The 16,141-nt window shown below is 40.3% G+C and overlaps 1 protein-coding gene across 7 annotated transcripts in view; it reads left to right on the top strand.

Moving 5' to 3' along the window:
• Window positions 1–2,944: 2,944 nt before the first annotated feature.
• Window positions 2,945–16,141, top strand: part of PAN3 (poly(A) specific ribonuclease subunit PAN3) — a 115,155-nt gene continuing 101,958 nt past the window's right edge. For 6 of the 7 annotated variants that reach the window (XR_013824764.1, XM_079902564.1, XM_079902565.1 and 3 more), the window contains exons 1-3: window positions 2,945–3,401; window positions 14,391–14,512; window positions 15,303–15,369. Coding sequence is in view for 6 of the 7 variants with exons in the window: in XM_079902564.1 (XP_079758690.1) it covers window positions 2,972–3,401; window positions 14,391–14,512; window positions 15,303–15,369 (619 nt within the window). In the remaining variant the exon portion in view is untranslated. Of the gene's footprint in view, window positions 3,402–13,242; window positions 13,265–14,390; window positions 14,513–15,302; window positions 15,370–16,141 lie in introns of those variants that run through there. The other variant, XM_079902568.1, reaches the window with a different exon arrangement.

Raw genomic sequence — 16,141 nt, forward strand, 5'->3', positions numbered from 1 at the left:
CAAATCCTAATCTGTCCCTTATCACACTGCCTGTGTCTCCACTGGTTTTGCAACAACACACTGCAGATCTGCTATTCTTCATCTAGGCAGCAGAAAACATTGTTTTCATTAAAAATAGGTGAAGGACAGAGTTCAAAGCAGGACAGTAAAGACCATGCTGACATGCGTCAACTTATTAATCCTCTGGATATTGTTCAAGGAGCTCCAAGGCCAGCTTTATCAACATGTTGATTGACTAATCAAAGAGTACTAAAGTCGCCTAACTATAGCAGGATCTTAGCCTACGTTTCTCCATCTTGTTCACAGGGATTTAATAGAAAACTTTGTCAAATGTGGTATTGAAGGATGATCTACTTTATCTTCGGCATTTCTCTCATGATTCTGGTAACTCTTGAGGACGAAGGCTGTATCTTACACATTTCTCATAGCAGAGCCTAGCACAGAACTTGCTTGGTACATAATACACAGTAGATTCTCAGTAAAGGTTTGCTGGAATGACATGCTTAATTTGTCGTGAACTTAATGAATCTCTTGTCTCACCACAGACACCACTTTCCTTTCCAAGTCATCCAGAGACACATATGCTTATTTTAGAAATGGTAAAATGCATAATGGAAAGAGCACATGTTTTGTGATTAGTAGGCCTGAGTTCAGGTCCTGGCTTTGCAAGGATAAGCTGGTAACTGTGTAACTCTAGGCCTTAAGTTTGTTCATCTATAAAATGGTGATAACCCACCTTCTTTACTTTCCTCATAGGGTTCTTATGAGAATCAAAAGGGACATCTGATCATGTTATTAGTTGACTTTTTAAAACCTTGTGATAACTTTCTATTGCCCTCAAGAAAAAATTTAATCCTTTAACATGCTTTTCAAGGATTTCGTGATATGGTCCCCACTGTCACCATTCTAACAATCTAAGCTCTTTTTCACCTCAAGGCCTTTTGCACAAGCTGTCTGCTTTGCCTGGAAGGCTCTTTCCTACGCTCTTACATGCTGACTACTAGTAGCAGCAATACTACTAATAGTGATAGCTACAACCTACTGAATCCTTACTAAGCATGGGATACTTTAGATGCATTATTAGTTTCTCCTTTACCAAGTAGGTAGTATTCTTACCTGGCTTACAGATAAGACAGAGAAGTGAAGCAACTTACCTAGAGTAACACAGCTCTTAAGTGTCGCCACTGGGTTACAAACTCAGATCTGTCTGAATTCAAAGCAGATGTTCTCAAGTCCTGCTATTAAGCTATCAGCTTTCTCCAGGAAGCCAACATCTTTAATATCCTCTAATAGCTAGTGTGACAAGGTTAGCACCTAAGACACTCATTTGTGATGGCCTGTGTACCATGTGTCTCCCCAAGGAGAGAATAAACAAGCCATCTGAACTCAGACAAGACTGCATTTTGTTTTCTTTTGCTTCCCCAGCTCTGAGCTCAGTTCCTGGTACACGTGATGGGCATTAATAAACATTTGTTGAGTAAATATACATGTGGAAATATTTTTAAACAGAAAGACACAATACAATGTTATTACTACTTCGAATTTAGCAAAGGAACGTCACCAGGCTTACCAGTTTGTGGTCTATGGAATCCACTTTCCCCCTTTCTGCAGTGTAGTACACTTGCTTCTATCCGTTCTTCTGTGACCTCTTCTGTTTGCCACAGTTCCTCAAATTCTGCCAACGAACACCCCCCCCCCCTTCCAATTGCCTTTTGAGAAGACCTTTCGCAGAGGAGAAAAACTAAAACGTTAAAGTTATTTTCCCTTCATAGCAACTCCTTAAAATTCCTTAAGACTTTTTTTTTTTAAATAAATACAGCGGAGCATAACATCAGCGATCGGTGAGGGAAAAAAACTCTTTTAAAAATGAATTTCGAGTCAAGACTAGGCCGATTGGAGAAAAGAAACCCAGCGCGATTTTAAGGGAAACCTTCTGGTGCTGCCTAGGCAGCGGTGTCCCCAGGTGGCATCTCATTGTTCATAATATTTTACTGAAGGCTTTCAGTAATATAAATAGAGAAAACAGGTGCTGCACTCAGCTGGGGGTTTGCCCAAATCAACCTTCTCAGATTCGATTTTTGGAATAAAAGGCCCAGGAGTTTTTAGGCAATCAGTCCCGTAGTTCTCATCACCCACAGCGGAAAGGAAAAAGAGGAGGGAGGGGAAAAAGCGAGGGTGCGGAAGCGTGGCGAACAGACAGAGCTATTCTCCCAGCAGGGCAAGGGCTTGGGCTCCGGCCCCAGGTGCGGCCCCTCAAAATGACAATCACATTCTGTAAATTTCGTCGTTTCAATTAAAAAATGACGCCTGGCTTTATAAACAAGAGGACATACGAAAAAGGGAAGGCATTCGCCTCGTGAGAACTTCCCGAGCCGGCTCGGCGTCGGGGATCGCCGCCGCGGTCCGCCCGTCCAACCGCCGCCGGCTCGCGGATGCCCAGGGGGCCCGACGCCAGGCCAGGATAGCCCTCGCGCTCCCGCTACCCACAAGCCCCTGCGCCTCGACGCGCAGGCGCACCGGCGACGGCCGTCTCAGGAAGAGGAAAATGGAATAAACAACTCGGAGGAACCAGAGCGCGAGAGAGCGAGTGGAGGCAGAATTTAAAAATAAACCGGCCCCTCCGCCCTCCCCGCCCGTTCGCCGCCGCCGCTCCCCCTCCCCGAGCCCGCGTCCTCGAAGTCCCCGTCCGAGCCCGCGCGCCCACCCCGTCGTCCCGCGCGGCCCCTTTAAGAAAAGAGAACGAGAGAGTGAGTGAGAGAGAATCCCAACTCTCCCCCTCCCCTCCCCTCCTTCCTACCCCCTCCTCCCTCCCCTCCCCCCCCCTCCCCGGGCGGCTCCGGCTCCCGCAGCGGGACAGACCCACCCGCCCAGGCATTTCTCCGGCACCGGCAGCGTCTTCTTTCCCTCCCCGGTCTATGGTGGCGGCGGCGGCTCCTCGGGCGGCAGCGGAAGACGAGGCTGCAGCGTTGCCATGAACAGTGGCGGCGGCCTCCCGCCCCCCTCGGCCGCCGCCTCCTCTTCCTCCTCCTCGCTGGCGGCGGCAGTGGCGGTGGTGGCCCCGCCTGGGGTCGGGGGTGTCCCCGGCGGGGCGGCGGCGGGAGTGAAGCTGAAGTACTGCCGCTACTACGCCAAGGATAAGACTTGCTTCTACGGGGAGGAGTGTCAGTTCCTGCATGAGGACCCAGCCGCCGGAGCTGCCCCGGGCCTCGGCCTCCATAGCAACAGCGTCCCCCTGGCTCTGGCGGGCGCGCCCGTGGCCGGCTTTCCGCCCGGAGCGGTCCCGGGCGGGGGAGCCGGGCCGCCCCCGGGGCCCAAAAAGCCGGACCTTGGGGGCCCGGTGGCAGGAGCCGCGGCCGGTGGAGGAGGCGGCAGCGGCGTCCTCGACGGACCGCGGCTGGCAAGTGAGTGTGGTCCGGGCTAGGAGGGCGGCCTCGGCCTCGGGACGGCGGCGGAGGGAAGGCCCGGGGCCGGACGAGGCCCTGCGACCGAGCCCGGCCCGCGGGTCCCCCCCTTCGCCTCCCTCGGCGCTCTGAGAGGCCTAGGCCAGGCCCGAGCCCTCCTTCCGTCTTCCTGCTTCCCCTCCCCACAGCCTTCGGCGAGCCCGGGAGCAAGGGGAGGCTGGCTTCTTGGGAACGTGGGTGGTGGACTGGGGTGGTGGAGTGGGGGCGGGGAGGAAGGGGGATGGGTTGTGGCGTGCGGTGTGCGGGAAAGGGGGTGTCGTTTCCGGGGGGTGTGGAAAGGGGCTGGGTTTGTGGGCACACGTGTTCTGCGTGCCCGTGTGGAGTGGAGTCGGCCGAGGGTTGAGGTCGCCGGGTGGGTGTGTGTGGGTCGGGGGCGGGATGGGAGGGCGGGCTCTGAGGCTTCGTGCGGTGGGTTGAACGAGCGGAAAAAGTTTGTGCAAGGCTTCTGGGAGAAAGGTTTTCCAGGCAGGAAATGCTTTCTAAGGATGAAGAGCGAACGGACAGCCGCGTTTATCGTGTGCTGAGGTTGAGTCGGGAGTTGCGAGTAGGGATTTCACAGGACTTGCATTTCGGCATGGTTTTACTGAAAGCTGGCAGAAGTTTGCAGGGTGTCACTAGGGATCTCGTCTTCTACTGCTTTGTACCAAGCGAACCCTTAGCGTGGAGCCTTGAAAGCGTGTCATGTGCAGCGCACCTTTGTGTGCGACTGAGCACTTGGATGCGGATATCTTAGGACTGTTTGCATTGTTTTTACTTTCTGTCATTATCTGTTGCCTTGCAACTTTTGAGCCGTTAGTGAGTGGAGTTTGAAGTTCTAATAAGTGTGAGTGTAATCTGTTTTACAGAATGTTGCCCTTAAGGAAAAAGTAGAGGTGCCAGATTTTCCTTTTTTGTTTTTGAGTTTGTTGAGCATTTCTAAACCAAATGTGAAAGTCCTACTTTCTTGGGAATTCTAAACTGATTTCAGATCTGAAAATCATTTGATAGGCTACTTAACTTGAATGTCAGAACATTGTTGTATTTTCTTTTTTTTTTTTATTAAACTGTAAACGGACTATGTACTTGCCTTGATGCTTTAGCAGTTACTTGTTCTATGAGGACTGTAAGTGTCTTCCCAGAGATACGTGTGTGTGTTAAAGATTGTTTCTTTTGCTGCGATAGGCTTTACTTTAGTGCAGATATATTTGGTGAGGGTGATATGCTAAGAAGATTAATTTGTAACTTAAAATGTTTTGTCAAAATGGTTACTTGATTGGTGGAATTTTATCACTTTGGAGTAGCAGCTTTGCATTTTCAAGGTAAACTTGCTGTATGTCTTGAGTTACGGCTCAAATTAATTCGAATTATGTTTGATTAGTAAGCAATGAAACTGAACAGTATTTGTTACCTACAGGAAGAGACACTTTCAAAAATGCAGGTATTTGATTTAATATGTGATATTTCTAGGATCTTCCGATAAACAGAGGTAGTAGATTTGGGACATGAAAGATAGGACAGGCTGTAAACAGGTGGAATCAGGAAGGTGGAGGAGAAACACTAGCAGGGACTCAAAGGTGGGAATCATTTCGTATCTCAGGAACAGAAAGGAATTGGGATATAGGGTCTTGAGAGGACACAGTTAGTGCTAAGAAGGCATTTTAAAATTAACGTTTAGTCATTCAACAGTTATTTGATTAAGTAGCTGCATTATGTAGTTGGATTCTGTAGGGCTTGCTTTAACTTAACTGGGTGAAGCCTAAGGCTCTTCTTTTCTGCTGTAGGCTTCTTGGTAACTCTCAGTGGTACAGATTGTGACTCATTTTGGATGAGATAAAATTGCCTCTTATCAATGAGTGGCAAGTCAAGTTGTTCAGGAATCAGGGAAGAGGATTGTGTCGGTGATTTAATGGCTACTTTGAATTTGTACACTTTATTGTTTAATTTTTAGTCTACTCTCTACATTTTACTGTGTTCTTATACTGTATCTTTTGAGACACTTGTTAATTAAGTGTATGAGGCAGTTAAACTGGGCAACACACTCTAAGAGGTGTTGCTATAAGGAGAAATTTATATTTTGTTAGTTACTGACCTGATTATGTAGAGTCACTGACACAATTTATTTTGCTTTTATTGTTTTCTTTGCTGTTCTTTAAATGTAAGAATGTAGGGTATTTCTTTAGCTGAGAGGCCAGACAGATCTGCTCTGATAAGCTGGGTCTGCCTGCAGAAATACTTTGGGCTCCTTGGGTATCTTCTCTGTGTGTGTGTGTGTGTGTGTGTGTGTGTGTGTGTGTTTTAAAAGTTCTTTTAAATTGAGGTCTGCATACCTAGGGAAGAGTATACAAATCATAAGTTTTGGAATTTTCACAAGATGAACACATAGCGTATAACAGTACTCAGATCAAGAAATAGAACATAATGAGTACCTTCCAGAAGTTTTGCTCTTCTTGCCCTTTGCCAGTCACTCCCCTTTCCCAGAGGTAACTACTGGTTTCAGGCACTACCTTATAACATTGTAGATTCATTTTTCATGCTTTTTTGAGCTTTATAGGAATGGCATCAGGTAGTATGTACTCTTTTTGTGGGCTTATTTCTTTCAGCGTATTTATAAGATCCATTCATGTTATATAGGAACAGCCTCTTAGTCTCATTCTTGTGTAGTGTTAAATTGTATGAATATACCACATTTTATTTTCTCATTTTACTGTTAGTGGGCAATGGAATGTTGCCAGTTTTTGTCAATTAAGAGCACGGTTTTGAACACCCTTGAACATGTGTTTTGGTTCAAGTCTACGAATTTATGTTGAGTTACGTGGGAGTGGAATTGCAGGCTTGTAATAGGGCATGCAGATGTTCAGCTTTAAGTAGATGACTTCGGTTTTCTTAAGGGATTGTACCACATTTACATTCCCTCTACAAGAGTAGGAGAGTTCCAGTTGCTTCACATTCTCCCCAACACTTGGTGTTCCATCTTATACTTTTAGGCATTTTGGTGGCAAATCTTATGTTTTTAATTTGCATGTGTGTGGATTGTAATTGAATTAGTTGACAACATTTAAAAAATCAGAAGGTTTAACATTGAAATACAGATTTCTGGCTTCCTTTGAAGGGCGGCTCTTTTGTATATTGGAATTAGGTCTTTGGTGGGGCAAGACTCTCCATTTTGCCTTATTACTGACTGGGTGACTTTTCTATGCCTGGCTCCTCTTGGCATTTGAGTTTTTGACCCTTGCTTTAGTACTTCACATTTGCAGAATTGTTTTGTTAGTGTTTCACATTCTGTTAAAACTTTAGAGGTACATGCAAGAAGAAAATTTTATCCTTATTTTGCAAGCATTGGAAAACTGAAGCAGAAAGGCTTTTTCTTCTCTGTATGGCGTTTCAATCTTGTGGTGTTTCAATCTTGTAAAGGAACTATATTTTCTTTTGTTGCTTACTTTTTATCTATACAGAGTAGTACATTTTCTCATTTCAAGCTCTTCTGTTGATGTGGCAGCGTGGTAGTAAACATGTTCTGGCATTCAGGATTGTTTGGGAAATAACAGTTTATTTTTTTAAAAAAGCATTTACTTTAAGTTTTTGACATTTCTTGTTTCTTTTGGACCTGGGATCTTTGAAGGCTTAAATGTGGTTTGATTTGAGTTCAGCTGAATTATTGATTCTTGATATTTTAAAGATGTAATTCTAATATTTTCAAACAGCTAGACTTTTCAAGGTGCTCAGTTTTTAGCAGCTAAACTGTTATACCAATATTTGTATTTCATGCACATTACTTATAATTTGAAACCCAATAGATTTGTTTATTTTACCACAGTAGACTTATTTTCGGTTCTACTAATTTAGTTAGTAATGAAGCCTTTGGCATAAGGCACATCTAAGATGGGCCTGGCTCTCTTATCTACTAGCATTGTGATCTTGGGCAATTTTTTAACCTTTAAGCCTCAGTTTTTCTCATTTAAAAAAATGGAGGTAGTAATAATACCTACTTAAGAGTTGTGATAGGGTCGCACGTGACACTGTCAGTGCATTGCTTGGCACATAGTGAGGTTTCAGGCTTTGTTGCTGCTGTTATTGAGTATTACTAGTAGTAAGTCTACAATTAGCCTGTACATTTCCTTCTCTCCCAATTTTTGAGAGTATATTTTCAAGACCAGTAAAATAGCTACAGATTATTGAACTGCGGTTGTCTGTCCAAATGAAAGAAAGCAGGGGGTAACTTGAAGTTCATATACAAACTTTGGAGTGTATGATTACGTGTATGGCGAAACTGTTTTTGTTTAAGCCAGGATTATACTTTTCATCCCACAAACCCGAATCAGCTAACAGAAAAGTGAGTACTGGGAATTTGCCATTAGGATAGCTGGTATAGATTTGAACATTTTTATTTGACAATACACAAAGTAGACAACAAAGACTACCATTCAGTTCACTCCTTTAATGTTGTGCTTGCAAAGTGGCAGGTTTTGATCTGGGTGATAGGAATACAACATTGAATGAAACAAAAGTCTGCCCTAATGGAGGCTACATTCTAGTGGGGAGTACAGACACGTGTATAAGATAAAGTCAGATCTTGAGAAGTTTTATGAGGAGGGCTTAGAGCTTTATGAGGAGTACTCAACAAGGGTTGTCCTAAAGTTAAGTCTAGGTAAGAGTCAGTTAACAAGTAAAAGACTGCTTTGCATGGAAGTGCATTTGAAATGACTCTAAAGAAGATATGTGATTGCCAAAACAAAACAATATCTTCCTATTTTCGCTCTTCTATAGGATTTTTCTGTTTTTAAATTAACTTTCTATTTTGAGATAATTGTAGAGTCACATGCAGTTGTAAGAAATAATACAGAAAGAGCTTTTTGTCCCATCACTGTTTCCCCCAGTGGCAATACCTTTTATAGCTGTAGTACAGTGTCACAACCACATTGATTGATACAATCCACTTACCTTATTCAGATTTTCTGAGTCTTATTTGTACTTGTGTGTGCACACGTGTGTATATTTAGTTCTGTGGAGTGTTATTGTGTGTATGTTTTGTGCCTGCCAACACAGTCAAGACATAGAACAGCTCTGTCACCCTCAAGTGGCCCTTTTGTAACTCTCCCTACCACTCCCTGGCAACCACTAATTTGCTCTCCATTTCTGTAATTTTGTCATTTCAAGAATGTTCTATAGGGCGGGGTGGGGGTGGGATGAACTGGGAGATTGGGATTGACATGTATACACTGATGTGTATAAAATGGATGAGTAATAAGGACCTGTATAAAAAGTAAATAAAATTAAAAAAAAAAAGAACGCTATAGGGAATTGCCTGGTGGTGTGGTGGTTAGGACTCCGTGCTTCACTGCCGTGGCCTGAATTCAGTCCCTGGTCCCGGAACTAAGATTCCCTCAAGCTGTGGCATGGCCAAAAAAAAAAAAAGAATGTTCTATAAATGGAATTATATAGCATGTGATCTTCTGGGATTAGGCTTTTTTTTTTGACTCAGAATAATTCCCTCAAGATTCAGCCAAGTTGTGTATATTGAGAGTTTTTCTTGCTGAATTTTTCTCTTTTCTTTTTAACTTGGCAGATTTATATCTATCTTTATTTTGGAATGGCTTTTTTTGGTCTGTTTGTTTGCTTTTCTATAGGCATATGTGCTTTTGTGTACAAAGGTATGAACATTTACAGCACCTAGAAATAGTTTTTAAATCTATTTTAAGGTTGAATTTAATTTAGTTTTTAAGTTAATAAAAGCTATAAACTTTTCTGTAAAAATTTTCATTGGAACAGCAGTGTATAAAGTCAAAGTAAGCCAATCTCATCTTATTGCCCAGGGTTAATCATCATGAATATGAATAGTCTTGTGTCTGTGACCTTGATTACTGCTAAGGGGCCTGTCTCCAAATACACTCACATTGGGGGTTAGGGCTTCAATATGTGAATTTTGGGGGGGAAACAGGTCAGGTCCGTAACATGGGCACGCATACACACACTCAAGTTTTAGAGCAGTATTTCTTACATTTGTTTTTCCATATTAACTTTATATTCTGTTTATAAGGTAGTTTATGAGCTGAAACTATACAAAGGAATGTGATAAAATATTTGTTTTATGTACTGTTATCATATAATTGTTAACAAATCAATACATAAAATATTTGTGTCTCCTTTCAGTATATATGAATTATTTCTGGACTGGGGGTCCTGAGATTTTGATTTTAATACTCTCTTACAAAGTAACTTTGATCTTAGGCTAGCAGCTTAGTCCATGTGGAAATATATTTCCTTATCTGTAAATAGGAGAAAGGGGTATGGAGTACATGATGTCTAAAATTTCTTCAGCTCTAAAATGTTTCTGTGTTTTTCTAAATGTTTATGTTCTAGAAAACGAATTATTTTATGTTCAAACTTTAGAATTCATCTTGTTCCCTTCCCAACAGCTTTTAAAATCACTGACCTCGCAGCAGCTTAACTTCAGTTTAGGGGAGGACATGCTCATTTATCTTGGCTGAGTTAATTGGCATGGGGGGTAATAGTCCTCTTCCGATAAAACCTCTTCCTTTTTTGATGTCTTTATGGGTACCTTGCTTTTTCTTTAAAAAACTAAAGATGTTGTACCTATTTTTCTAAAACTAGTTTTTAATTATATTTTTACTATTAAAAGTTCCAGCTTTAGAAAACTGGGAACAGTATCTTGCTTTTGGAATTAAAAACGTACTGCATGCACAGGTTAAAAACTTAAATAGCACAAAAGGGTACACAGTGAAAAACAGTCTCCCTTCTTCCTTAATTCCCTGATCCCTCTCCAAAAGACAGTCACTCTTTCCAAGTTATTATGTATCTATTCAGAAATATTCTTTGTCTGTACTATGACTCATGTTTACATTAACCTATCTGTAGCACATGCCGACACACATATACACGTGTGCACACACGGGAGCCTAATGCACTTTGAATTTTTTCAGCAAACTGCATATCTTCTAGTTTCTTCCACATCCACACATAAAAATACACCTTACTCTTTTTAGTGGCTGTTTAGATTGTTTACGGTCTTTTACTATTACAAATGATGGCCCTAAGCTGTTATATCTTAATGTATTATGTATACCAATACATAAATTAACACAAAATATAATGTACACATATGTTAAGGAGTGTACAGAATCTTCAGTAATCTGGTTTAAACTTGTTACATTAAAAAAAAAACTATCTAGAGGCAAGTACAGTATGATCTCACTTACATATGGAATCTTAAAAAACCCCCAAACTTGGGGCTTCCCTGGTGGCGCAGTGGTTAAGAATCTGCCTGCCAATGCAGGGGACACGGGTTAGAGCCCTGGTCCAGGAAGATCCCACATGCCATGGAGCAGCTAAGCCCGTGTGCCACAACTGAGCCTGCACTCTAGAGCCTGCGAGCCACAACCACTGAGCCCATGTGCCACAACTACTGAAGCCCGCGCGCCTAGAGCCTGTGCTCCGCAACAAGAGAAGCCCCTGCAATGAGAAGCCCGCACACCGCAACAAAGAGTAGCCCCTGCTCACCACAACTAGAGAAAGCCCATGCGCAGCAACAAAGACCCAATGCAGCCAAAAATAAAAAAATAAATAAATTAAAAACAAAAACAAAAACCCCAAACTCACAGATACAGTGGAGAACAGATTGGTGGTTGCTAGATGCAGGGGTCCAGGGGGGTAAGTGAAGATAGTCAAGAGGTACAAACTTCCAGGCCTTTTATTCTCATAAAACACTGGAAAGTAGGTGTTATCATTTCTGTTTTACAGAGGAGGAAAAAAAAAGACTTAGGTTAAATATTGCTGTCAAAGATCAGTAGTTGGCAACTGGCTGAGACAGACCTTATGGGCAGTTGTATTTGCTAAAAGTTCGTGCTCATTCCACAGTGCAGTACAGAAAAGGCTGGTGCGAGTGTCTGCTGAGTGGTCGAGGAGCCCCTGTTTCTTGGGCCTGCATCCACTGTGCTGTCAATCTAGTGTCTTTGAGTCTCATTGCCTCATCAGAAAAACGGAGGCAATAATATCATTTGCATGGGGTGTTTTATAGAAGTTGGTTGTGAAAGTCTATTGTATCTTTTATCAACTTTTAAAAATACCTACTTTAAAAAAGGGCTTAATTGTAAATAAGTGTTTATGTAAATGTGCTAGTAGAATAGGGCATACCAGACAAATATCAGGAGTAGTCCCAAATCTCAGTTTCCAGATAATTTAGATGGGTAGATAGTTCAGAAACAGGTAAGAATTTAAATGTTTAAGTAGTTGAAGACAGCAATAAGAGATCAAAGGAAAAAAATTTTGTCACATGAATGATAAAAACAGTATCTTAAGAGATAGAGTTGTGTGTTAAACACAACTTGGAATAATTGGGGTATACATTCTAGAGATAAGAGAAGAGGAAAATAACATTTATGGTTACCTATGAGATAGGGTGCTAGGCATTCTGCATAGGTTACTTCACTTGAGTCCCTTTCACAACCCTGTGAGTGAGCTGGGATTGCCTTCTCTTGCAGATGAAGAAATGAAATTTAGAGGGTTTTGCTCAAGGTCATTCAGCTAGTGAATGGCAAGAGTTGGATTAGAACTGAATGACTAACTTCCAAGTATTTTGGTTTTTTTCCATTATACCTGGGTCTTGAAGAACACAGAGTTGGGGTGGGTGTGTGTGTGTGTGTGTGTGTGTGTGTGTGTGTTAGAATTGATGAAGTGTGGACCTTCAAAATATAGTGAGTTTATCATTTTTACTGGAGGAGAGAATTCAATAATGTTAGGATTATTGTAAGACCTTTTTATAGTAGGTGTATACTTTGACATTATAATCTTTGATCTTTTGGAAATATCTGTGTAAGGTACTCAGTTTTCTCCATGATGGATACACAGTTGTCTTAAGTCCATTTATTGAGTAATCCCATTTTTCTCCACCGATTTTAAAAAGGAGCTTTGTCGAAATATAATTTACATGCTATAAAATTCACCCATTGTAAATGTACAATTCAATTACTTTTAGTAAATTTATAGAGCTGTGCAACCATCAGGATTTTTACAAGAACTTTTAAGATACTGTTTCATTGTTTTTCATAACTTTTTGTGGAAGTTTGCAGGGTAGATGGTATGAGGCTCATTTTACAAGTCATGGTATCATCTCTACTTTATAACCGTTTTGCCTAAGACATTGTGGCTAGTAAGTGGCAGAATTGAGTCTCCAACCCAGCACTTTCAGGAAATACTAGAATGATAGGTTGAGAACAGATTGTTGAGGGCTTTTTAATGTCAGACTAGGAAGTTTGGATTTCATCCCTTGGGATGAGCACTGCCAGCATCTTGTCTCTGATGTCCTAGTTGGCAGAGGAGAACCACTTAGTAGTTTCAGCTGGGCTTTTTTTTTTTTTTTTTAAAAAGCATGGTCTATGGAACTCCAGTCCCTCAGGCTGCTCCCAAACTTAACTACTAATAGCCTGTTGTTGACTGGGAAGCCCTATCCAATAACATAAACAGTCGATTAACATATTTTCTATGTTATATGTATTATATACTGTAGTCTTACAATAAAGTAAGCTAGAGAAAAGAAAAGGCTATTAAAAAATCATAAGGAAGAGAAAATACATTTTCAGTTCTGTACTGTATTGATTGATGTAAGTTTACATTGTATGCTTACAAGGTGAACCACTTTCTGTCTGTACCTACATCACTGTTGCCTTATACGATACAAAGTGTCATATGTTTTACTAACACTAGACATCAAAAATGAAAAGATAATGTGAAAAAGAAATTCATATTTATTTACAGGTGTCCTGCACTGATAATGAAGAAGCAGCAGTATGATTGCTTTATGGTAGCTTAGTGTAAGTGACATGGTTGCTTCACAATAGCCTGGCCTATACGCTAATAAATGAATCATTATAAAATTTTCATAGTCATATTCATTATACAGTATTGGAAGTGTTACACTTAAAGAAAAACACTTAACCTGTGATGATAGGTTATGTCACCTGTAATAGTTTCTCCAGTTCGGAGAGAGAGAGGCATACTGTACGGTAATGTAATTCTTTGAAAGCAAAGTTATAAAACAGTAAGAAAACTAACACATTAATTTTATATTAAATGTCACTCACCTTATACCTATGTAAGGATAGAGTGGTATCCACATTTACATATATTTTATGCATTCATGACGTACGATTTCTTCATTTTTTTTGATATTTATAGGCTACGAGGTCCATCTTTGAGTTTTTCAAATTGTCACAAATCTCCAAAAATTTTTCCAATATATTTATTGAGAAAAAGTCTGTGTATAATTGGACCCATGCAGTTCAAACCTGTGTTGTTCAAGGATGAACTGTACTTACCAGGAAATAGCATCTAAAACATGGTCCATCACTTTGTTGGTATATGATGGGTTGTCTTAGTAGTTACAATGATTCTGTATTATTCCACCATAAAATCGACAGAAAGCTTGTCTGTATCCCTCGGCTCTGTCCCATTGCTCCCACCGTAGAATTGGCTTACTGAATTATGAGTTAATATGAGACTGCTGGTCTGTTTCTTAAGATGTGTTATGAGAAACAGTCCTGAGAAACTTGTCTCTGTTTAGCATATGAAGATTCACAGGAGAAATTGCAGTGGTTCATATTCTCCTGTCCTCTTGCAAAGTTAAAGAAAAAAACTTGATGAGAAAAGTAGAAATGCAAGTGTGCTTTGTTTCTTCATGTTGTGCTTGGTGGCTCTCAGGTAACTAATATAAAATAAATAGCTATCTCTGTGGGAAAAAAAGTTTCAACTTGAGCATTGTTTAACAAGTTTCTAGAGTTGAGACAGTTTTATTTGGTTCTGCCTTTTCTTATGAACAGGTAAATAGAAACAAGTGTGACAGAGATTTGAGACTTTAAAACTTATTTGGGAACAGAGAAACTACATCAATGTTTTGTGCTTTTAAATAATTTAAATACTTGAATTTTCCTTCTCTTTCAGTTCCTGGAATAGATGGAGGTGCTTTAACTGATACCAGCCTCACAGATTCATATTTCAGCACCAGCTTTATTGGAGTTAATGGATTTGGAAGCCCTGTAGAAACAAAGTATCCCTTGATGCAGGTATTGTTGGTATGAATTTATATGGCACTAAACACTGAAGTTTATTCCGGGGATGGAGACATCTGGAGTTTTCATTTGTTTTCACTTTTGTTGAGTGGGAGGTGGGATTTTAGGAGGTGATGAGGTAGGTGGGATATAGGTGAGCCGTCTCTTGTAGGTTTGGAGTCAGGGTGAGCTTTCAAGGGTGGAGTTGGAGAATGTAGAGGATGGATAGAAAGAGACTGGTTTCACTCCTCTGTGTGTTTTGTTGAGTGTGGAATGAGAGCCTTTGAGGATCGTGAGACCGTAGAGGCTGTGGAGTGTGTTAAGAAAGCGCGGGGACGTATTTAGAGAACAGAGAAGAACCTAATTTTATAGAATCTGTGAGGTGTATGAAGGATAATATGCGTTGGGAGAGAATACTAGAGAGTGTTTATTGACTTACAGTCATTCACATCCTCTTGGATGGATACTGGAGTTTATATTTTATGGATAAGGAAACAGTAGTTATGTGTCTTGCTCAGGCTAAAAAGTTATGGAAGTGCAATTCAAAATAGTTCTGTGACTTTGGTTTTAAATACCTGGCTATTGAGTAAACTTTTCATTTGATGTGTTATAGAGAGTATTTCGAAGTTTCTGCATAGATGATTGTAATCCAAGCAGCAGCATTTATAGGAGGATTAGAGTGTCACTGATGTGAACGATGGATTGGAGGGGAAGACGCAAAGAGGGTCAGTCTTAACTTAATCGGTTGAATATTCTTAATTCTGTATTCCTCAAAGATATTATGTATATATATTTTATGTTTCAGAGAATGACTAATAGTAGCAGCTCCCCAAGCCTTCTAAATGACAGTGCCAAGCCATATGCAGGCCATGGTAAGACTTGGTCCCTTTTTCTCTTACAGATATATGTATTTCTGACTCTAAAAACAATATGTCCATTGTAGAAATTTTGAAAATTACAGATAGATGTAAGGAAGAATATGATCTGTTATCTTCACACTCAGAGATAACTAGTATTAAGGTTTGGATATATGTATATACATACATATACACATAATACATAACACTTTATATACATAATAATACCTGAGATTGCATTAAATATACTTTTAAATTATAACATGAGTGTTTCTAGGTCATTATAAATTGAATCCTTTGTTTATTTTCATAATTTACTTACTTTTGTTTTTTTAAAGTCCAGTATTGGACTTATGTGTATGAATCTGTTCATATTTTGAGTTATTTCTTTTGGAAACATTCTTAGACATGGAATTACTGTTTCAAAGATTATGGACATTTTTAAGCCTTTTGATACAGAATTTCCTTTTCATATCCTAATTTAAAAATAAATGTTTCTTTTGTATCTTTCTGCATCCTATTTTTAAAAATAAATGTTCAAGAATGGTTTTTTTAAAAATATGTAACAATATTAATATTCTATATCGGTAAAATATAAACAGTTATTTATAACGATGAGAATAAGAATTTGCATGTTGATTATTTCTGAGATAGACATTTTATGTGTGTGTATCGAATCTCTCTCATTACTTAGAAATTTCTTCTTTTGCTGTAGGAAAATATAGCGACACTTTAATATTGAATAAAATTATTAGAAACTAATGTGTAGCATTATAATATTTTTGGC

This window comes from Stenella coeruleoalba (assembly GCF_951394435.1).
Source record: "Stenella coeruleoalba genome assembly, chromosome: 18".
In the NCBI taxonomy this organism is placed as follows: Eukaryota; Metazoa; Chordata; class Mammalia; order Artiodactyla; family Delphinidae; genus Stenella; species Stenella coeruleoalba.